General features: G+C 40.7%; 1 protein-coding gene across 4 annotated transcripts in view; it reads left to right on the plus strand.

Moving 5' to 3' along the window:
- Positions 1-20,714, plus strand: part of MAPK14 (mitogen-activated protein kinase 14) — a 73,727-nt gene extending 53,013 nt beyond the window's left edge. For 2 of the 4 annotated variants that reach the window (XM_064597525.1, XM_045866784.3), the window contains 4 exons: positions 11,563-11,642; positions 13,985-14,063; positions 17,370-17,543; positions 18,372-20,714. In XM_064597525.1, coding sequence (XP_064453595.1) covers positions 11,563-11,642; positions 13,985-14,063; positions 17,370-17,543; positions 18,372-18,439 — 401 coding nt within the window. In that variant the 3' untranslated portion in view covers positions 18,440-20,714. Of the gene's footprint in view, positions 1-7,496; positions 7,577-11,562; positions 11,643-13,984; positions 14,064-17,369; positions 17,544-18,371 lie in introns of all 4 variants that reach the window. The other 2 variants (XM_064597524.1, XM_045866783.3) reach the window with 1 other exon arrangement.
- Positions 20,715-23,143: the final 2,429 nt, after the last annotated feature.

The raw sequence follows: 23,143 nt of genomic DNA on the forward strand, positions 1-23,143 counted from the left end.
TTTGCTAGAGATCCTGTTGAATTTTTAGGTCACTTTGGGTATTATTGTCATCTTTTTTTTTTTTTTTTTTATATTATTGACATCTTAACAATATAAAGTCTTCCTTTCCATGAACATCAGATGTCTTCCCATTTATTAGTTCTTAATTTCTTTCAGCAATGTTTTATGATTTTCACTGGACAAATCTTTCACCTTCATGGTTAAATTTATTCCTAAGTATTTTATTCTTTTAGAATAAAAGATTGTAAATGAAATTGCTTTCTTTTTTCCTTTTGTTTTTTTATTTTTTACGCTTTTTTTTTAAAAAAGATTTTATTTATTTATTTGAGAGAAAGAGAAAGAGAGCACAAGTGGGTGGAGGGATGAAGGGGGAGGGAGAAACAGACTCCTCGCTAAGCAGGGAGCCCGACACGGGGCTCGATTCCAGGACCCTGGGATCATGACCTGAGCTGAAGGCAGATGCTTAACCACCTGAGCCACCAAGGCACCCCTGAAATTGCTTTCTTAATTTCTTTTTTTTTTTTTTTAAGATTTTATTTATTCATTTGAGACACAGATACAGAGAGAGAGAGAGCATGAGCAGGGGCATGAGCAGGGGGAGAGGGAGAAGCAGGCTCCTCGCTGAGCCAGGAGTCCAATGCGGGGCTCGATCCCAGGACCCTGGGATCATGACCTGAGCCGAAGGCAGACGTTCAACCATCTGAGCCACCCAGGCGCCCCTCTTAATTTCCTTTTCAGGTTGTTTATTGTTGGTGTTTAGAAACACAGCTGATTCTTGTTGATTTTGTGCACTGCATCTTTACTCAAATTGTTTATTAGCTCTAGTAGGTTTCTTGTAGATTCTCTGGTATTTTCTATAGATAGGATTGGGTCATCTGCAAATAGAGATGGTTTTCCTTCTCCCTTTCCAGTTGTTCTGGCTGGAACTTCCAGTACAGTGTTGAATAGCAGTGGTGAAGTGGGCATCCTTGTTTTCTTCTTATCTTAGAGGGAAAGTTTTCAGTTTGTCTCCACTGTCCATGATTTTAGCTGTGTACTTTTCATAAATGCTCTTTATTTGGTCAAGGAAGTATCACGTCAGAGAAGTTCCTTTATATTCATGGTTTTATGAGTGTTTTTAATTGAATTTCAAATTTTATTAGATTTCATTTAGATGACATTTAAATTTAATTAATCACATGTGATTGGTATTACATTGGACAGTGCAGTTTTAGATCTCTGTTTTGTTTCTATTCTATCTTTTTCTCACTTTTTTTGTGATCAGTCTCCTCCTTGAGAGATTCTTTTAGTACTGGTTGTTAATAATCCTTAGAGTTCCCCTAAAGGGAAGAAATACTAATTTTTGTCTTAAAGCTAATGATATATTGTTAGTTTAGAAACTATTTTCATTTATGACTGTGTAGAACCCTTCTTCCATCTAGCTCAAAATAGTATTATTTATGTAAAGAATGAAGCCCTGCCTTATAAGCCCAGTTGACTAGATATAGCAAGTGGACATGGCTAGCAGAACTTCATATTTAACCAACTGAGCCACCCAGGCACCCAGAACTTCATATTTAGAAGAGAGTGAGGATAAAGAATGTCTCTTCGGGTCTAGTGGTAACTTATTTCTTATTTATTAATAAATGGGAAGACATCTGGTGTTCACGTATAGGAAGACTTTACATTGTTAAGATGTCAGTAATACCCAAAGTGACCTAAAAATTCAACACAATCTCTAACAAAATTCCAGTAGCCTTTTCTGCAGAAATGGAAAAGTCCATTCTCAGATTCATATGGGATTACAAAATTCGGTCTAGTGCTAACTTATTTCAAAGCTGGAAACTGATTTTGAGACGTGGGACCACTTAGAAAATAGTTTTACTAACACTTAATAGTCTGTAGCCTACAGGAGGAGAGAAAATGAGTTTCACAGCTCTGTTACCCACAGATACTGTTTTCTCTTCCAGAGATCACAGCATTTGCTTGCTGTGGTTTTCCTTTCCTAGGTAATCACATGAATTTCCTAAATGTGTAAAACTTTTGTTCCTTCTTTCATTTTAATAGAAGTGGTACTCTTTAAGATATTAACTAGAGGATAACGGAGCTGATGGGTTATAATCTACTTGCCATTAGCTGCTGCCTTACTCCGTATGAATTTCCTTAGTGTATTAAATTTGCTTCTTAATTCTGCTTTATTCATTTCTTCTTTTGATTTTTGCAAACATTTTATGAAATACTTACAAAAAGACAATAATATAATGAACACTGGTGTTCATAGCTCCCAGATCATGAGATAAAACATGCCAATAGAGCTAAAAACTTCTGGTGTACCCCTTCCTGTCACATCTACCCCTCACTTGCAGTCACTGGTTTCAAATATTCTCTCATTTTATTTTTCTTAATTAAAAAAGTTTTTTAAAAGTAAGCTCTACTCACAGCATGGGGCTCAAACTCACAATCCTGAGATCAAGAGTTGCATTCGCCACCAGCTGAGGGAGCCAGTGAGGCACCCTTGTTATCTCTCATTTTAGAATTAATTAATTAATTAATTAATTTTAGTGGGGGAGGGGCAGAAGGAGAGAGAGAATCTCAAGCAGACTCCCGCCGAGCACAGAGCCTGATGCAGGGCTTGATCTCAAGACCCTGAGATCATGACCTGAGCTGAAAGCAAGAGTCAGCGCTCAACCAACTGAACCACCCAGGCACCCCTGTTCTCTTTCATTTTAAAAAAAGCAATTTCACTTTAGACACTAAAAGCAAGTGTCCTAATGTTGAAGAAGAAAAATGTTTCACTAGGTTATTTGCCTTTTCTTCTCCCAACTTGAAAATATAGAATTTTTGGGCGCCTGGGTGGCTCAGTTGGTTAAGCGACTGCCTTCGGCTCAGGTCGTGATCCTGGAGTCCCGGGATCGAGTCCCGCATCGGGCTCCCTGCTCGGCAGGGAGTCTGCTTCTCCCTCTGACCCTCCCCCTTCTCATGCTCTCTCTCTCTCTCTCATTCTCTCTCGCAAATAAATAAATAAAATCTTTAAAAAAAAAAAAAAAAAAAAGAAAATATAGAATTTTTTTTTCCCAGAAAAGGTTGGAATTTTCATGTGTGTCCACAAACCTAGAGTACCTTAAGAATTTTTGTGTGTGGCAGTGAAAATGACTATTTTGACAGCCAAGAAGAGAAGAAAGTAGACTAAGTCTTCTTGTAGTCCATCCTGTCTCCAGGAGGATCTCCTACCTCCAAACTTTGATGTTCTGGCTTTGTCTGTATGGGTTTTGTCTCATTGAAAACTGCGGCTCACTTGTAGCAGTAGCTGCAGGGAGGTCCTGCCACTGGTCCTCTTCCTCATCTTCAACTCTCTGGCCTGTGGACGCTTTCTTGGAGTTGCCTAGAACACTTAGAAGTGAAGAGAATATTCCTCTCTTATTTTCCCTGTAATTACCCTAGTACCCTTAGGTTGATTTCCTTAACTGTTTGTTCTCCCTTTTACTTTTGTTACAGAGAACCTAGAGAGTAATCTTAGGCCTTGGTGGTTGTTTTAGAAAGGACCAGGAGATCTAGGATTTAAATTTTGACAATTTGATTGTGACCATTAAAACACGTTTTTACCTAATAGTAAAATTTCTTCTATCTAGGAAAAAAGAGTTAAACCAATTATGAAGGATGACTTGTGGAAATAAGTAATTGTCACAATGTGGTAAATTTTGCTTTGCTCTGCTTATGTAGCTTCTTGAAGCGCTTTCTGGCCTTAACTGCCTGGACAAATTGTAGTGGCCTTAGAGTAGCTGGTACTATTGGAAGACTGAGCTGTATTTCAGTGGATTTGCCAGCTCTTGGAGAACCTGTGGTGATTTCTTCCAGAGTCTGCATGCTTTGACTTCCTTCATGCAAGTGCTTTTAGCTACTAAGTAGATTTTTATTTTGCATTGTGTGTTTACTAATCTCCTAAGTATTGGCTATCATGCTGTAGCAATTCTTTTTGTCCATAGCCCTTACACACTCATGGCACTGTATTTGTACACTCTCTTTGATGTGAACACCTCAGATGGAGTGTTCAAAAACTTTCTTAGGCCTGATATTAAATGAAACAACTTTTCGTAACTGTTTTGTATTTAGACTTTCCACAGAGTATGGTCATTATAGGTTTTTGAGGGCAAGGCAGAGCTGAGTTAAAAAGCCTATTACAGCAAGTCTTTTCAAGCCAACCAGTATTTATCAAACTACTCTGTGGAAGGTGCTAGAGATAAAATAGCAGCTGTCCCTAAAAACAGAATGATCATACTCAGTGGAAAGTGAGTTATAGGAGTTACTGGGACAAATGTCTACTCTCTAATTATAAAATAAGACAGTGATAAAAATGCTATAATAGAGGTATAAATAAGTTATTGAGAAGAAGTAGAGATTATTTTGAACCTAAGATATCCAGAAAGACTTCATGGCAGAGTCCTTGTTTGAGTAGGACTTTGAAAAATAAATAAGAAAAGGCTTCGTAGGAGCGGGGAATGGAGTGTAATTCTGTTTATGACTTGGATAAATAAGAAGCTGGAAACTGAGGGGCGCCTGGGTGGCTCAGTCGGTTAAGCGGCTGCCTTTGGCTCGGGTCATGATCCCAGGGTCCTGGGATCGAGCCCCGCATCAGGCTCCCTGCTCAGCGGGGAACCTGTTTCTCCCTCTCCCTCTGCCTGCCTCTCTGCGTACTTGTTCTCTCTCTCTATCTTTCTGTCAAATAAATAAATAAAATCTTTAAAAAAAAAAAAAAGAAGCTGGAAACTGAGCAGTGTCTAGAATATTTGGGGTGCATTGAAGCATTGAGTACATCAAGGAGTAATAGTTTGAAGCAGAGTCGGAAAGGAAGCTTGATGCCAAAGCAGGGAGGGCCTTGAGGGGCTGAGGAATTGGGACTTTATTCTTCAGACCTGTAATTGTTTCATACTGGCAGAAGCAGGAGAGAGACACGGGGTCCCCCAACTCATTGCTGTAGTGAGGACTGTGAGTAGTGGGGGTGGCATACTCTTCAGGTGTGTTGAAGTGAAGTTAGGGCAGTAAAGAAACTCAGTCCAGAGTCTCTGTCATCCCTGGAGGGGGTGTAAAACTTGACTCTTCATTTCAGTAGTCAGGAGTCTCTTAAATGAGAGTACCAATCTCAACAGCTTTATTTCTAGAGACTAGTTTTAATGCATACATTGTAAAACTACATGTTTGAGAGTTGAAGTAGTCGGTCTTCATTTGTGGTGTGGGATAGCTACCCACTTAAATTTGTTCCTGAAGAATGTGAGGGGACTTAATACTTGTAAATGGAATCATTTTGAATGGGCAGAGGGGATCCTGTACTAAATTCTACTGTTGTATAGTTAATTTGATTATTTTAGAGCAAGACTGTAATCATACACCCTCCCCAGTCTGTCCCCATTAATGCATGCTTTAGATTTTTTTTCTTGTCAGCACTTTGAACTAAGAGTCAGTATTGAAATTTTAACCTCCAGAACACATTGATTCTTGCTGTTTGCAGATGGTAAAATTCTCTACTTCTCTACAAAAAAATAATTTCTGTGAGTGGGCTTGTTTCTAATTTACCCTTGTTTTCTATTTTTTTTTTTAATTTTATTATGTTATGTTAATCGCCATACATTACATCATTAGTTTTTGATGTAGTGTTCCATGATTCATTGTTTGCGTATAACACCCAGTGCTCCATGCAGAACGTGCCCTCTTTAATATCCATCACCAGGCTAACCCATCCTCCCACCCCCCTCCCCTCTAGAACTCTCAGTTTGTTTCTCAGAGTCTGTAGTCTCTCATGGTTTCTATAGAACACAAGTTGTTCGGGTCTAGGATGGGGTTTGGCAAACTTTTTCTTAAAAACCCTACGGTTTCTATTGTAACTACTCAATTCTGCTGTGTGGGGTGAAAGCAGCACATGAACGAACGGGCATGGCTGTGTTCCCATAAAACTTTATTTTCAAAACAGGCAGCAGGCTGGGGTTTGCTGACTCCCGTCTAGAATTTTCTTCCATTTAAGTCAATTTCATATCTGGGGGAAAAAAAAGAACAGGGCAAGATGCCAGTGATATTGCATAAGTAATTCCTGTAACTTAGGCAACTGTGGTTTGCAGAGGCTATTATTTTTAATTTACACCATATTACCTTTATATGTGTAATCATAAGCAGAAATCCTTTCTTTCATCCCCCTTTCCATCCTGCTCCACCTTCTCCTCAAGTGTTTTGAGTGCCCACCATGTAGCAGATGGCAGGCTAAGCGCTGGGGAGAGGTGGCGCACACAGTCAGGATGGCCTCTGCCCTCATGGAGCTACAGATCCGTAGAGGTGACAGAAAGCAAACAAAGTAACTCTAGATTGTGATAAGCACTTTGATGTTTGCAAGCATTGTGTGGAGGTAGAGAATACAGGGAAGAGGGGGCTTCCTTATTTAGAGTGTTGGGGGAGGCCTGTCTGAGGAAGTGAAGTTTAAGCTGAGACCTGAAGTTGAGAAGGACCTAATAGGCGAAAAACCTGACAGGATTTGTGACGGGCATCAGAAGACAGTCCTCCTGCCCTCCTTTTTCCCTGAATGTCAGTATAGACATGGAGATAAACTACTAACATTTTCATAGAGAATATTAAAAGCTATTTTATGTGATTTTTTTTCTCTCCCCTTTTAACTTCCTTTTTAGGCAAGGCTAATGGCAGTAAGAACAAATGAAAAGTTTTTGGCTTCTGGTTAATACATGCACGTACATTCTGAGTGTGCATGGAAGAGCTGGCTACCAGAATAATGGTTTGGACATTGTAGCCTATTGTTGAGAGCCTCTGGGATGTGTGAGGTTTGTCACTGCACTTGTGAGGTGGTGTTCTGCTTCGTTATGGCGCGCTGGAAGAACATGCCATTGCAGTGGGGGAGTGGGGCCCTCTGCTGGCCGACTGTCACTCACCGCTCATCTCTGCCTGCTGCAGCCGCGCAGAGGGAGAGGATTTCTAGAGGGCTCGCTCAAGTGGTTAGGCTCTGGGATAGTCGAAGCCTCCTGTCCTATTACAAGCTCCTTAGTTAGCCTTCGGGGAATATTCACAGGTGGCCTTGGCTAGCCCTTGCTCCTATGCTCTGCTGCTTTTTTCTTGTTTGTAGCACTCTGCTTGCCAGTGCTCTTTGCTTAACTGACTACTGATGCTTTGGTGGAAGGTGAGGAGGTCAGTGTGGACTGAGTGAAGCTTTTGTGTTTTCACCTGCTGTCTTTGGCAGCTAAGTACCCAGTTAAAGTCACTTCGCTTTACTGATAAGTGATGTTGACAGATACACAAAGTGAATATAAATCGAATATGTGTGTGGCAGCATTCTGAGTCTTTGTACAGGTGGAGCATGTTCTACTTGGAGTGACCATCCTGCAGAAGCCTTGATCTAGATGAATTCACCATTTTGGCCTGGTTTGGGGTTTTAAATTTTTGTTATTGGGGTATTTGTTTTGTTTTGTTTGTTGTTTGTTTTTTATTTTTATTTTGTCCCAACATTTTCCTTTATAGTCCACCATTAGATATTGATCAGTTGAAGCTCATTTTAAGACTCGTTGGAACCCCAGGGGCTGATCTTTTGAAGAAAATCTCCTCAGAGTCTGTGAGTTGATGCTTTGATTGTAATTATCTGCCCTCTTGGGAGCCTCTGCCACTTGCCTTCCATCAATCTGTACTTTGCCCTGGGTATGTTTGTAAGCATGTGTGCCCTTTTGTGCTGACTTTCGGGATGAGGGGCGTGTGTGTGTGTGTGTGTGTGTGTACATGCACTCATCTGCCCCCATGCATGAGTGTGTTTTGCTCTCTACTGGAGTATGTACTTAGATCATGAGAGCTTGTATTGGGCAGTAGTACCCCAGTAAATGGTTTGAGATTCTAATTCATTCCAAGAGATTAAAGGAACATGTGTCTCTGTTATCAAGCCCTTACATCATCTTTCTCAGAAGTTTCACATATACTTGAGTTCTTTCTACTTTTCGGTTGTGTGTTCTCAGAGCATGAGCTTTACCACGTATTAGTCCAGCTTCACTACAAGAATGAAGTGTGCATTGTGTCCACGCTACTGCCCTTTCCAGAAGTTACTGCTTTTTACCGTTTTAGAACAGACAACTCACACATCTTGTATAAGTTGTCTGTTCCCAACAGGGGCACCTCTCCACCCTGTCTCCAGACCAGTCCTGATACCTCACATCCACTGGAGTAGACTTGTAAATCCTTCCTCCCACAGCCTGCCTTTGCAATTACAAGTTGAATAACCTGAGAAAAAGCTTTGGGCTAATGCTTTCCTGCCTCTAAGCAGGGATCTAGAGAGAAGCCATGGGAATGTGACTCTGGCTTACTTTGGCTCCAGTTTCCTGCTGTTGGTCATTTTCTGGGGCCAGAGACAAGAGAGAAATCATGAAAGCTCAGCCTTTCTCCCTTTTCCCCTCTGTCTGCTGCCAGGCAGTTGACTAAAAGGGAAAAAGAGCTGTGGAGCCAAGCTCCAGTTGTGCCTTCCTGAATTCTCCTCCCAGCATTCTGACTGAAGGGGTCCCTTTGCCCAGTTGGAAGGACTGCTGGGTGGCTTGGGGCAGGCCTGAGCAGGTGAGTTTGAATGGTTCATCATCTCCCTTATAAAATAAAGAATATTGTCATCTGGTATGTTTCTGGTACATTTCCATTAAAAGACCACAAAGCCCAGTGTATTTATGAATTTCCCCTCTGAGGGATGTAAGAAACTGTGCTGGCTCTATTATTTTGTTTCATTTATTTATTTAAGATGAGAAGGAAAAGCACAGAAAGCTGTGACTTGCCTGAGTCATGCACTGAGTCACTTGGCAGAGCTGAGCATAGATCTCAGATGTTCTGATAACATGATCTCTAAACTTTAATCTCATGCGATTGCACACTACTTTGAAAGTCATTGTCAGCGTACTGACCACCATGTCAACTCAAAGGAGTATTTTCTTTTGCCTTATGAAATGTAGAAGCTGGATAGAGTGAACCAAAGAAGATAAGGAATGCTGCTTAGAGAGGATGGTGCTTTCTTGTTTTAAATGCATGTGCTTAGGAAGACTGGTAATACCGAAAACATGGAGGCAAGGGAGTGGGGGTGGGAGGAAGTTCAGTTTATTTACCAATAGTACTAATGAAACTAAGATAGTAAATTCATTCCCTGTCTGGATATGGCCACTAGCAGCTCCTTCTCAGTCCCCTCTCCCCCGCCCAGCCATCTGCCCTATAGGTATGTGCTGTTAGTCACAAGAATTTCTAAAGAAAAAGCATGGGTAATATAGTATTTACTTACTATTAATCCATCATTTATTTTTAGGAAAGAAACAACATCAGTGCCCAACCTAATAATGAGATCTCTTTATCTTATGTGAAATAGGGCACATCATACATTTAAACAGCTCTAGAGTTGGGCATGATAAAATGGACTACCAGAATATAGAACGTACTCCAATAATATTGTATCGAGTATAGGAATAAGAGAGGGGTTTTTTTTTCCCCCTACCTGGTTATGGCAAGTGGATAAGGGTTTAAATGGTAGACAAGATTAATTTGATGTTAGTAATACTGTCCAAGTACCAGTTTATCTTAAAAAGCACATGGTATGTGTGGGACACATGGTGTGTAAATAACAAAGCCAGGTGAGTAAAATTGTTTAAGGATTTTAAAAATTGAAAGAAAAATTCATTAGCAAGGAAATGTAATAAAAGAAAGCCAACAGCTATTTTCATTACTCCTGAAAAGTAGTAAGGTAGTGATGCCATCATTTTTTTTCTTTTCCCCAAAATTTTATTTGAATTCTAGTTAGTTAACATACAGATTCGATCATTTATGTAGAAATTCAATCAATAAATAGTAGGGCGTTGTAAGAAAATGCAATAATGGGCTGATTGAGAACAAGTTGGGATGTACTGTGAGAAAGGGGATGATAAATAGGTCATGGCAGCTCAGGAGAGAGGACTGTTTTAGTTAGTGACCCAGTACCTATAGTAATCAGTGAAAGAACAAAATAAATCATATTAAGAAAGCAAAAGCCCTTTCACTGACTCCCATTTTTCTCTAGAAATATATTCTTCCTAGCCTCCTGACAGAAAGGGGATATAATAACCTATTTGGCTACAGGAGACAAAAATAGAAAATGCACAGGCCAAGAATCGTTCCCAAGAAAGAGGAGAGAGGTGGCAGGATTCTAAGATTTTAAAACCCGACTGGTATTCTGCTATTGCTGGTTTACTTAGTGAGCCCCTTTTGTTGTATTTCTTGGCATGCAGAGTACTGTTGGTTATGTAATTTGTTTAAAGGTAAATCTAAACTTTGTTGAGAGAATGGTAAAAGGGCTTCATGCCACCTTTTGAATTTGCTGGCCTCTGTCTTTCGGCCTAAGGAGTGTGAAAGGCAGGATGGAGTGCATGGTCCCAGCTCTCTCCTGCCGGCCAGCCTTCAACGTATATTTGTAGTCCTCTGACCACGAGGGAATTTGAGTTCAGAGGATGAGTAAATGTGAAAAATTACTGAAGGAAGCCACAGAGAAGTGTGATTGCCTGACCAGGGTGCTCATTGAAGATGCTTCTACAACCGAAGGAAGGAATTAATAGTTTAAGAAGAAAGGGAATATAGAAAGATTTTTATTGAATTGTGTTGATTTTAAAAATCCCGTCACTGCTCCTTTAATAGGAACACATGATAAACCAGTTCATATAACATTTTGGAGGAGGGGGAATTGTGTTAAAGTTGATGGGGCAGCACGAAGAGAGAAGTTTGGAATACTGTTTCCATATGTGCTTGTACATATGGAAGACCTACTAGTTTCGTCCTTGTCAGATCATTGCAGAGCGTTTGCAGACTTCCTCCCAGCTGTTAATTAAGTGAAGTCAGCCTGTTCACCTGTTAGAGACTTGTGGAAGAAATCACTGTGGCATGCTCTAATACCATTAGCAGCCTATTTTGTCTTTGCCATTAGCTTCTAACTTTGCCCCATGTCTCCTCTTTCTTCATCACCACTGTGTGTGTGTGGCATGTTTTATAAATGTACCACTACTAATGTCTTTGAAACTTGTTATTGCTTATCAGCTCACACACCCACCCATGTCTTACATTTGGAGGGGTGGTGCCTTGGAGAGTTACCAGAACCTGGGCCATGAAAATTTAACCTCTTCCTTGAATGAATATATTGAAAATTTTGTTCTGTCCAAAGCTGAATCAAAATTTTCTGAATCATCTCCATTTATTCCCCAAGCAAGCAGGTTTTGGCCATCAGTACTTGAAAATAGTTCTCTGGCTGGCATCCTGGATCAAGGGGCAGTCTCTTTCCAGGGAGCCTAAATATTTAATCTTAAAGATGATGCTAAAACTAAAGGAAAATAATTTTCCTTCTCTGCATGGCCAGTTACTGGCTGCATGCCTAATAACCCTCATGCCATTCCACAGAAGCGTGCTTTCACATGCAGCCTTGGGCTCTGGCCTGGGGGGGATGGAATGGGTGGGGAGTGGGTTTTTTTGTTCGTTTGGGGGTGGCTTTTTTGGCCTTCTTAAGAACTTGAGTTGAAAGTTATTTTTTTGCACTGTATGTTTAACAATGCCCTTGACTAGGCATCTAAGATATTAACCAGCTTCAGCAGATTATGCGTCTGACGGGGACCCCCCCAGCTTATCTCATTAACAGGATGCCAAGCCATGAGGTGAGAACAAACAGACTGGATAGGGATATCCAATTCAGAAGGCCACATTCTCATTTTGTTGCCACTGTATAACCAACGCGGTTTTTAACGTCACTGAGTGCTTGCATGGGCCTTGAGGGTGACTAAGGTGATGACCGCCTCTGTGCTATTGCAGGATGCTGACATTTGGGACAAATGTCATCCAGTCCTTTGGATTGAGAATATAATTTATAGGCTTGTAATTAGAAAATGATAATACTTTTATATTTGGGTTTTATGAATTTAGTGCTCAAGAGGCTGTTGTGTTATGTTAGCATCTGATGACTGTGGGCTGGAAGTATATTGAACCGAGGGCCATTAGGATGCTTTCCTATTCATCAGTTTTTTATAATGACTAAAAGAGAATTCTTCAAGATAAAAAACAAGTCTATAAAATATCCAACACTAATAAATAACTATATTTAAAAGAAAATATACAAAGAATATGGAATAAATATGAACACTTATATAGGTTTAGGTTCTTACTACTTAATCTAACACTAGTTTTATAATCAGAGATGGTTGGGGCACTTCTTTCCAGGGTGCCTTAATCTTTTTGGGAGCCAGGTTGGCATCACAGAGGCCCTTCTCAGCAGTGTTGTTTCTATTTCAGCTATATTCAGGTAGTTTTTAAATTTACCTTTATTAATTTTATTAGAGGGATGACTGTTCTCTGCATGAGACAGGTCTCTCTTACCTATGTCTTCCCTTGATCCTTTTATCTACATGCTCGAGTAGGAAGGGATTACAGACATGTGGATATTCAATTCCGAGAACTTTCTTTTCAGATTGGAAAGATTCTCAACCAAAGCTGACCTCTCCTACTTGCTGCACATAGAGTGAGTAAGAAGGTGAAGTTGCCTTAGTAATCAGAACTTTTTCTAGTCTTGTTTGTGCACACACACACACACACACTTTTACTGTTGAGCTGAGCTGTATTAAAACAGGAATTTTAAGGAAGTGGTTAAGGTAGATTCAAAGAAGTTTTATCTCAACTATTCAGATGGACTGATAGTGGGATTTATGTTTTGAAACAGGGAAGGTCATAGACACAGTTTAATACCTGATATCTGAAGTACACATTTATGAGTACATTTGTATTTACATGATTATTCTCAGGACCAGTTTTTGGGTTTGCCTTGGTAGAGCTATCAGTCCTTAAAAGTGTTTGGCACCTTAAGTGCCTTTGAGTAGAGTTCAGAAATTGTGAAGTTGAAACACCCTTAGGGAGTGAGAGCAAACTTTCTAAAGGCAACGGGGAAAGCAGCTAATGTTTGTTGAGTTCTCACTCTGCACCAAGTACTGTGCTAAGGAAGTATTGATTTGTTATCTCAGATCCTCACTGAAGCTCTGAGGTAGGCGTTGTAAATCTCATTTTATAGAAGAGGAACTCAAACGTTAAAGAGAATAAGTAACTTGCCCAAAGTGATAAAGTCAAGATTCAAACTCAAGCCTGTTCCACCATAGGGACCAAACTTAAAACAACTATACTAGTAATATAAATGTTGTTTGTGTCAGAATTTTAGTTTGAAGCTTTTACGTGAGCTTTATCTTATTTGAATATCACAATAACCGTATGACATACAGGCAAGCCAAATACTAATACCTAATACTAATATTTTGCAGATGAGGTCACTGATACGTTGGTTGAGACTTGCGTAAGAAGACATAGCTTCTAAGTGGTAGGGGAAATATTTCTGCATAGGCCACGTAACTTAAAATCCACTATTCTTTGTCACTCTTATTAAGTTGCTTTAGTATTTTTTAAAATGTGTTCAGGACTTTTAGAATAATATACTAAGCTTATGTTTACTTTCTTATTACCAAGATTACTTTGTTAGCAAGGTTTAACATTGATACCCTTTTTACAAACCAAGAGTACCTACTGAGATCAGCACCATCAGAAGACTGCTGATCCTAGACTTTCTTTAGGAGTACCAATTCCTATGCTAATTTTAGCTTTCTAGGAAGGCTGTCTCAGAAAGGGGAACTTCTTAGATATCTTGGCCTCATTTTTTTTTTTAATGATCCTTTTGATCCTTCGATTGGAAAGCTAGTAAAAGGGAACTTTTAATTGCTTAGCATTCTCGTTCACTTGAAATGTAACTGTGAGAGATAGCCAGAATAAACAAAAGTGCTGATTATACATAAGGAAGTTAGGATGGCAGTAAGAGAGAAATTTTTTAATTGAATATCAAAGACAATCATAAACATTGCAACTAGCAGACTTTGTCAGTTAACACTTGTTCCTTGGCAGGACCGAACTCTCTGGGAACAGTAACATTATTGAACAAAGCCATTTTGTAAACCTTTTATTTTTACAGGCAAGAAACTACATTCAGTCTTTGACCCAGATGCCGAAAATGAACTTTGCAAATGTATTTATTGGCGCCAATCCCTTGGGTAAGTTGATCATATCCTCACCTCATGAATACTGAATTGTTAATAACATAAATTGGGGAATTAAAGAAGAGTTTTTCCTTTTGATTAAATAGGGTACCATTAATTAAATCCTGGGAGGTGGTAAGTAATGCTATTTATTACCTATGTTTGTGTTGTCAGGTTTTTTAATCATGTGATACGCATATATATTTATATGATCCTAGAATTTGGTGGAAGAAATGGGCTTGTATGGTGAAGAAAGGAGAGGAAGTAGTGGGGATGTTGGGAGAAAAGATCGAGGGGCACAGGAAGAAGGAGGTACAGAGGAAAGCCTATGACTTGACAACTGCTGCAGTTTTGTGGTGTCCCAAGCCAGGGCAGAAGCAACTGGAGCCGATGGGGGTTTAGAGGACCCCCCCAGGAACTCCGTGCAGTGTGCCCTGCACTGCCTGTAGCTTCCCAGTGCCACAGGTCCTGCCGTCCTCACGCACTTTCCCTTTCTCCTCTTCTTCTTCTGCCCCCCAGGGACTTAACCATTCTGTCTTCTTTGCGGGGCACATTTGCCACCTCAGACTTTAAGGAATGGCTCCATATTCCTTCCCGCCACCATCACTTCTGGGATCCTTGGCAGAGGGATGTGACAGTGGTAGCTGCAGGACATGTACTGCCTTGGCTAAGAAGGGAGTTGATTTATTCCTTAAATTTGGGGGCTAATATGTGCTTTGGTTGGCCCCTAGAAGTGGCATTGCCTGAGACCCTTCTTCCCCGATTCGAGGATTGTGCAGTAGACCAGGCCATTTAACAGAAGACAAGGAAGAATCAGACCAGGCCTCCCTATGAGAAAGGGAGGGAGTCCATGCTATGATAATAGTATAATCAAGCTTCTCACTTTCCTGAAGATTGTGTTATATTGGCATGTTCTAAAATCTCTCAGTGGGTCATCCCTCTGCTTGGTCCCAGCATCTGTGTTTCAGGTTTAGTTTTATCCTTTGAGAGCTGATAGTCATGATGCCCTCTTCAGAAGTTGTAGTGAAAGCTAAGTGGTTTTCCCTTTTTACGTACTTCATCCATAGTGATCATTGAGAGTGATTTCAGTGTTACTGCGATAATTCTTACAAGAGCAGAGATGCTCACATTCTTCGAGATGTTGGGCAGTCCTGGGTGAGTCTGTGTCAGCCTTGGAGATTGTAAGTAGGCCTGATCTCAGCTGGGCCACTCTCACATCCAAAAATGAGTCCACAAACTCATCAGGGGTATATACAGAATTTTATGCAGTTGGTTTAGGTTTGCATCTGCCCCTGTATGTATGCTCCCATTGGCTTTGTAGGATTTATTTGAACTGTATTATCTAGTTCAAGGATCTGTGACAAGCTCTGTTTGAGTTGTAAATACTCTAGGATGTTGGGAAATTATGCTGTATGCTGGTAGCTTTCTTGTCTGTCACTCTGTGCTGAATGTATTTTCATCATATCAGTTCATGTTTCAGACCTGGCAGTGCTCACTGTTTGACTTCCTGTTAACCAACTCCAACAGATTTGTTAACTCATTTTTCTGGGGGGGTGGGGCATGTGTGTGTCCCAGCAGCTTAATTAGGTCATATTCATCCTTCTCTGGAGTCATGACATTTAAACATTCAAAAGAACTGGATACCACTTAGCAATACAGACTGCCAATGAGTTGAATGGAGGCTTTGGGCCATCTGGTGTTCAGCACTGCAGTTCTCAGAATTTAAACATGCCTAACAGCTCACTGCCAAACAGTGATGTCATACAAAGAGTTTCTTCTTGCAGACAGAACATGGTGTTACTGACCACGAACTTGTGCCCAGCATATTAACTGAGTAGGAACACACCAACGATGTAAATAATGACAGCTGTGTTTTGTCAGTCACGAACTTCACGTTTGACTATTATTCTCAAACATGAATTAAGACTTGAATTGCCCTTTGACATAGTGTGTGTATTTCTATCTGTCAAGATCTTAGAGGAATCTTTTCCTTATCCCTGATCTTATTCCTCATCAAGGTATTGGTTATTAGGACATAGTACTTTTCACCCTAGGAAACCCAATCAGATGCAGTGTGTGACCCTTAATTGGATCCTGGTTTGAACAAACCAGTTATAAAAGACAACTTTGGGACAGTTGGAGAAATTTTAACATAAACTGGATCTTAGATGATATTTGAGAATTATTTAGTTGTCAGACATAATGGTTTTGTGATTATATAGAAAGATGTCTTTATGCTGAAATATTTTGGGGTAAAGTGTCTATCATTTTATTTTAAAATGGTCCAGCAAAAAACACAGTTAGATAGATAGAGAAATAAATAATGTTAATTGTTGGATATGGATGGTGAGCATATGACTATTCACTGTACTATTGTTTTGTATATTGAAATTTTTCATAGCGAAAATTGTGTTTCTTTTATCCAAATACCATGTCTTGCCCACACACCATGTAAAACCCTCAATTTGTTCATTGTTGGAAGATCCTTTTGATGAATATTCATTGCTTTATGTTAGTAAATAAACAGCGTAGGGAGACAAAAAAAAATTTCTTTTTTTAGGTTTTATTTTTTATTTTATTTTATTTTTTTATTCTTATGTTAATCCCCATACATTACATCATTAGTTTTAGATGTAGTGTTCCATGATTCATTGTTTGTGCATAACACCCAGTGCTCCATGCAGAATGTGCCCTCCTCAATACCCACCACCAGGCTAACCCATCCTCCCACCCCCCTCCCCTGACAAAAAAAAAATTTAAAAACCCCCCTGCTTACCTTTTCTAGGTTACTTTGGTTATAGGCTTCCTTTTTTTTTTTTTTTTTAAAGATTTTATCCATTTATTTGAGAGAGAGAGAGCACATGTGCACGCATGAGTGGGGGGAGGGGGAGAGGGAGAAGCAGGCTTCCCGCCGAGCAGGGAGCCCACACACCAGCTCGATCCCAGGACCCCAGGACCATGACCTGAGCCGAAGGCAGATGCCCAACTGACTGAGCCACCCAGGTGCCCCTAGGCTTTCCTTTTGACACAGTTTGACTACATGGTAGCACTTTGACATTGATGTTCCACAAAAGCTTGTTCAGAGTCTCAGTTATTTTTTAAAATTCCTCTTTAGTAATGTATTCTTAATATAAAACACATCCACACACACACACACACACATAAAGAAAAAAAGGGATAATGTTTCCTAGAGCAGACACATGGGGGAAGAATTCTTTGTTCAGTATGAAGACTCAAAACCGTGTGTTTGCTTAATAAGGCCTAATTTTTTGCTAACTTGTTAAAAACTCTTTTTTTCCTTCCAATCTGTGGGACTGATAGCTGTCGACTTGCTGGAGAAGATGCTTGTATTGGACTCAGACAAGAGAATTACGGCAGCCCAAGCCCTCGCACATGCCTATTTTGCTCAGTACCATGATCCTGATGATGAACCAGTGGCTGATCCTTACGATCAGTCCTTTGAAAGCAGGGACCTCCTTATAGATGAATGGAAAAGTAAGTCATAAGAGCAGGATTAACATCTAGTGTGAGGACTTAGATTTAAAAATCTTCCTTAGGTGAGCCACTAACCAAAAGCTGTGGGGAAAATAGAATTTCTGGTTACAACCAACTTGTTAAAACTGGTAACTAGTGTCTCTGATGCAGAATGGGTATGTTCTTCTCATGGAAACTGTCTGTTGTAGATGAGGACACTCTCTGGACCTTTGAGGTACTTATGTCTGGTCTGATTTTACACACAGCCCCTTACATCTGTATAGAGCCTCAAGGTTCTCAGAATGTGCATTTACAACATCTGTCTGAGATAAGTAGGGAATAAGGTATTTTTATAGTTTTACAATCGATAGAACTCTAGAATTATAGTTTTACAATTGATAGTTTATTCTTGTCTCTTACCTTAGACCTAGTTAGGGACACAGCCAGAAGTGGAACCTATGTCTCCTTTATGTCCAATTTCAAATTCTTTCCATAAAACATACATTCAGAACTCTAGGTAGATGCCTAAAGCCAGAATTATCTGTTGCTATAGCTTGTAGAAGTGCTCTGTTATTCCTGAGCACCTTTTCCAGAGAGCTTTAAAAAGGAGGCACTGCTGAATGAAACAAGTAAGTAAAAATAGTTCTTTTTTGTGTATCCTTGAACTTCTGTGTAATCACATACTCCATTAGGATATCACACCTAAGCAGTGAGGCGGTTATTTGAAGTAGTCCATCAGACCACTAGCCTGGACAGGAGGGAAGGACCTTGAGCTTAGAAGTTAGAGTACGTACCAGCGAAGAGCGTAGTCTGAACTCTCACATCCTACCTTTCTTTCCTGATTTTTAGGCCTGACCTACGATGAAGTCATCAGCTTTGTGCCACCACCCCTTGACCAAGAAGAGATGGAATCCTGAGCACCTGGTTTCTGTTTTGTTGATCCCACTTCACTGTGAGGGGAAGGCCTTTCCATGGGAACTCTCCAAATATCATTCAAGTGCCTCTTGTTGCAGAGATTTCCTCCATGGTGGAAGGGGTGTGTGTACGTGTGTGCGTGCGCGTGTATGTGTGTATGTGTGTGCTTCTGTGCGTGTGCATGTGTCTGTCTTTGTGGGAGGGAAACTATGATCACAGTGACTTTACGTGGAGTCACAGAAGCTGCGGGGCAGCCCCTGCTTGCTCGTTGTGAGAGTCAGCCCAGGCAGGCAAGAGCTACCATCTTGTCAGGGTTTGTTACGTGCAAAAGAAAAAACTTTAAACGGCCCAGATCCCAGTCATGCTTTTGCCATTTTGGCCTTTCCCACAGCCCTGCCTTGAGGTGGGGGGGTGTAGACCCACCTACATCTTGTAGTGGCACAGAGAGAGGGCGCACACCTTCTGGCTGCTTCGGAAGCCGTCTCTCAGCGATGGCGTGCGGCCAAAAAGGACCAACTGGCTTCTGTGCACTGGTCTGCGATTGATTTGCTTAGTATGATTCTCAGAACTCAGCAGGTATGTCCGAAACTGTAAATATGCTTGTGCCTTAAGAGGAGAGAAGAAAGTGTAGATAGTTGAGACAGCGCGGGAGATGGCGTGCTGAGCCAGGCAAGCAGTCAGGCCGTCGCCGGCCGCTGACGAACCGGAAGTAACCAGGGAGCCCTTGGCGCTGGCGTGTGTGCATGTGTGCACATGCGTGTGTGTGCTCCCCCCCCCCGCTCCCCCCCCACCTCCAGTGCGAAGGTTTCTTGCGTAGTAGCCCCAGCAGGCAGAAGCCGGTTCTTGCTGTCAGTGTACTTCCTGTGTGCTCTTTATTCCCAGCAGAGTGACGATGTGTTTTGCACGTCTTGCTATTTGAGCATGCACAGCTGCTTGTCTGTTCTCTTCGGGAGGCCCTGGTGCCAGGCAGGTTTGCCAGTGAAGACTCCTTGGGTAGTTCAGAGCCCACGGCACCTCGGCTGATGCCACGGGCAGGTGACGTCATCCTCTCTCCAGCCCCAGTGCTATTTTGTGTTGAACACAATTGATACTCCAGGTGCTTTTGATGTGAAAACTATGAAGAAATGGAACAGATGGGTGTATAGCATTTTCATTCTTGCCATCTGGTTTTCGACAAACTATTTTTGGGGAGCCATCACGGGAAAGATCAGGGCTTTTCCTGGGAATATCTCAGACTTTGAAAAACAGTTGTTCTCTTCACTCTCAATAGCCAGTGCTAAGAAATGCTGAAAATCAAAGTGAACAATAAAAGGTCATGAGGCCAGAAACTCCTTTTGCTATCTTTGTCTAAACATGGTTATTAAAAAAAGTAATGAGGTGTCTTTTCCACCCTTCTTTGGAAAAGGTTTTCTTGGCAGCTTAACATTGACTTCTTGGTCTTGGTTTGGGGAGAGAGAAATTTTGTTTCAGAATTTTGTATATTGCAGGAATCCTTTGAGAATGTGATTCCTTTTGATGGGGAGAAAGGGCACATTATTCTGATATTTTGTATTTTCAACTTTATAAAGATGAAATATCCTCAGGGGTGGAGAAGAGTTGTTTTTGTAATGTTCTGAATTGCAAACGTCTCGTGCCACATAAGGGCCCATGTATTTAAACCTCTTGTGAAATAAGAAAGTGTAAAGCCACTTCCACTCTTAGGTGTGTGACAAAATCTTGTATTTGGGACAAGGCATATCCATTTCTCTGTCCCAGTGCAGTGGTACTTGTGCTCCAGAGGGATGAGGTAGGACCCCTGAGTCAACTGGAGCAAGAAGAAAGGAGGCAGGCTGACTGTGATTGCGCCTCACCTGGGATTCCCCCCCACTTTAAAGGAAAATGAACGCAAAGGCCTCATCTCCTTTATATGCAGTTCAGATCCTCACGATCCACAGCAAGATGAATTTTATCAGCCATGTTTGGTTGTAAATGCTAGTGTGATTTCCTACAGAAATACTGCTCTGAATATTTTTTCATAAAGGTCTTTGCACATGGGATTGTATATGCATTAGGAGGCTGAATGTTCCGGGAGCCTGGAATCAGCTGGAGCCCGTGGAAGAGCTCCTTGGTTTCTGAGCATCATGCTCCCATCTCCTGATTTCTCTGAACAGAAAGCAAAAGAGAGAATGAGGGAAACTGCTATTTTATTTGTATTCATGAACTTGGCTGTAATCAGTTATGCCATATAGGATGTCATACAATACCACTGGTTAAAATAAAGCCTATTTTTCAAATTTAGTGAGTTTCCCAAATTTATTTTATTTTTATGTTGATTGTTTTTTATTTAGTGCACAATATGGCATTATATAGATGTTCTTTCAGTTGTGGCCTGGCATATGTTTCTGATAGATCTTAATATTTACTCCTAAAATTTAGAAAACACTTTAACAGATTGTACACTTTATGGTGAAGCAGATCTGAGTCTTTGATGTAGATGGGTAGAGCAAATAGCAAATAAGGTATAACGGAGCAGGCAGAGTGTTACTACACTTGGGTGTCAGAGTGGCCTAGGACAGGGGTCAGCAAACCGGGGCCCAAGAGCCAGATCCAGTCTACCATCTGTTTCTGTATAGCCCGCTAAAAATGGTTTTTACATTTTTAAATGGCAGAAATCAAAAGGACGGTATTTTTGTAGTGTGAAAAATAATGTAAAATTCAAATTTCAATGTCTATAAATAAAGTGTTATCGGAACACAACCACACGCTTGTTTACGTATTGTCTCTGGCCGCTTTTGTGCTACAGTGACAGTTGAATAGTTGCAGCAGAGACCGTATGGCTTACAAAATTGAAACTATTTACTCTCTGGCCCTTTACAGAAAAAGTTTGCCGACCCCTGGTCCGGGACTTCAGTTTCCTCATGTGTAAGATGAAGTTTGTTTAGATAGTTGCTTGGCTACTTTTCAGCTTTGACATTCTAAGACTATCTGTACAAAGTATATTTTTATTTGAAAATTGCCAGAGAGAAGATTGTATGAATACATACATATGTACAATGTTTATAGACTCTGAAGCAAATGTGTCTTATGACTCTCTTATCTTACGGCCCTTGACAATATTCTTCAAAACTACTGAACTGCACCACAGAATTAAAGGGCCACAAGATCTCATGGCTGCTTTCAGGGCCCGTGTTGGTGTGCTTCCTTTCTCAGTGGCCTAGGAATGCTAACAGTGTCCCAGGGTGGATTGTGAGGCCCCGCCTCTGAGGCTATCGAGAGTGTGCAGCTGGGCGTTTTGTCCTGTGGTGTCTGGGCCCAGGCTGGCAGCTGGGAATAATGGCAGAAGGCAAACTAAGCACAGACTCTTTCCTTCATCCTGTCCTCATCAACTTCATAAGAGGGTAAAAGAAAAGGGACCCAGTTGTCACATGTGGTGTATCAACCCCCGTAAGGATCAGACGGCTGTAGGAAATATTTTGCCTTCACATACCAGGCATGAATGCCATGACCTAACCTTCCTCCTGGGCTTCTGAGTGCAGGCCCTGCTTATTAGCTCAAGGAGAACGGACACCAGAAAAAGCTCACCTAAAGTGAATCCACTTAAAATGGGGACCAGAATTGCATAGTATGTGGTGGGGATTAGAGGAGAGAGGAAGTCTGATTGGGACTGTCATGAAAACGGAACAAAATTATAAAAGCATATTCATAATTTCAGACACAGTTTTGTAATGAACAAAGAACAGATGAAGTGTTTCTCAAGTGACACCGCGTCTCAGACTGCAATATCCTTCCTGTTTTGATTTTTGTAGCATAATCATGGGGGAACTTATTGCAAAAATATTTGAGGTCTTCCTCAGTTTTCCTAAGGGCCTCATTCTTTTGATATTCACATTGTTCTTTTTTATAAGTGTCTATTGGTGATTACTTTATCACCTCTCCCTTTTTATTGTTGTCTGGTCTGAGTCTGCCAGATCCACATTTTTGAGAGCTAAGCAGTTTTCTAGCATTATTTACCAAGTTTATCAAATCTACCATCTTTTCAAGATTTGCAGTTACTGCAATTTTAACCTGCACTGTATTTGTGTCATTGATCATATGCTTATAATACAGTTAGAGACTAACAGAAGACTAGAATGGGTAGGATAGACACTCTGGGTTCAGATAACTTATGAAGCAAGGAGGGACTAATGTTGTAAGTAGTCTATTCATTAGTGAATGTTTTTGTGTGACAACTTTCACTTTTCTGTACAATCTGATAACTACGAGGACTTGCCCAACAAATATGCAAATGAAGACCTTTTTTTTTTTACTTATAATACAGATACATTTTAATATACGTATACTTTAAACTTAGCATTTACACTTCTCAGGACTTAGAGGCATCACAAGTTCACGATGAAAAGGTAAAAGGCTTTTCAGGGTCTTGTTTTTTTGTTTTTGTTTTTAAGATTTTGCTTATTTGAGAGAGAACAGGGGGAGGAGCAGAGGGAGAGGGACGAGCAGACTCCGCACTGAGCCCAGAACCAGATGCAGGGCTCGATCCCACGACCCTGAGATCATGACCTGAGCCAAAATCAAGAGTTGGTTGCTTAACCAACTGAGCCACCCAGGCGCACTTTATAATAGCAAAATACTGGAAGTAACCCACATTTCTGTCATTGAGGACTTGACTAAATAACATGGTTATCTTACAGTGGAATACCATATATCCAGGCATGGATACATGTGCA

The sequence above is a fragment of the Mirounga angustirostris genome, unplaced genomic scaffold (genome assembly GCF_029215605.1).
Source record: "Mirounga angustirostris isolate CCGP_5_RB_7025 unplaced genomic scaffold, mMirAng1.0.hap1 SCAF_8, whole genome shotgun sequence".
Classification (NCBI taxonomy): domain Eukaryota; kingdom Metazoa; phylum Chordata; class Mammalia; order Carnivora; family Phocidae; genus Mirounga; species Mirounga angustirostris.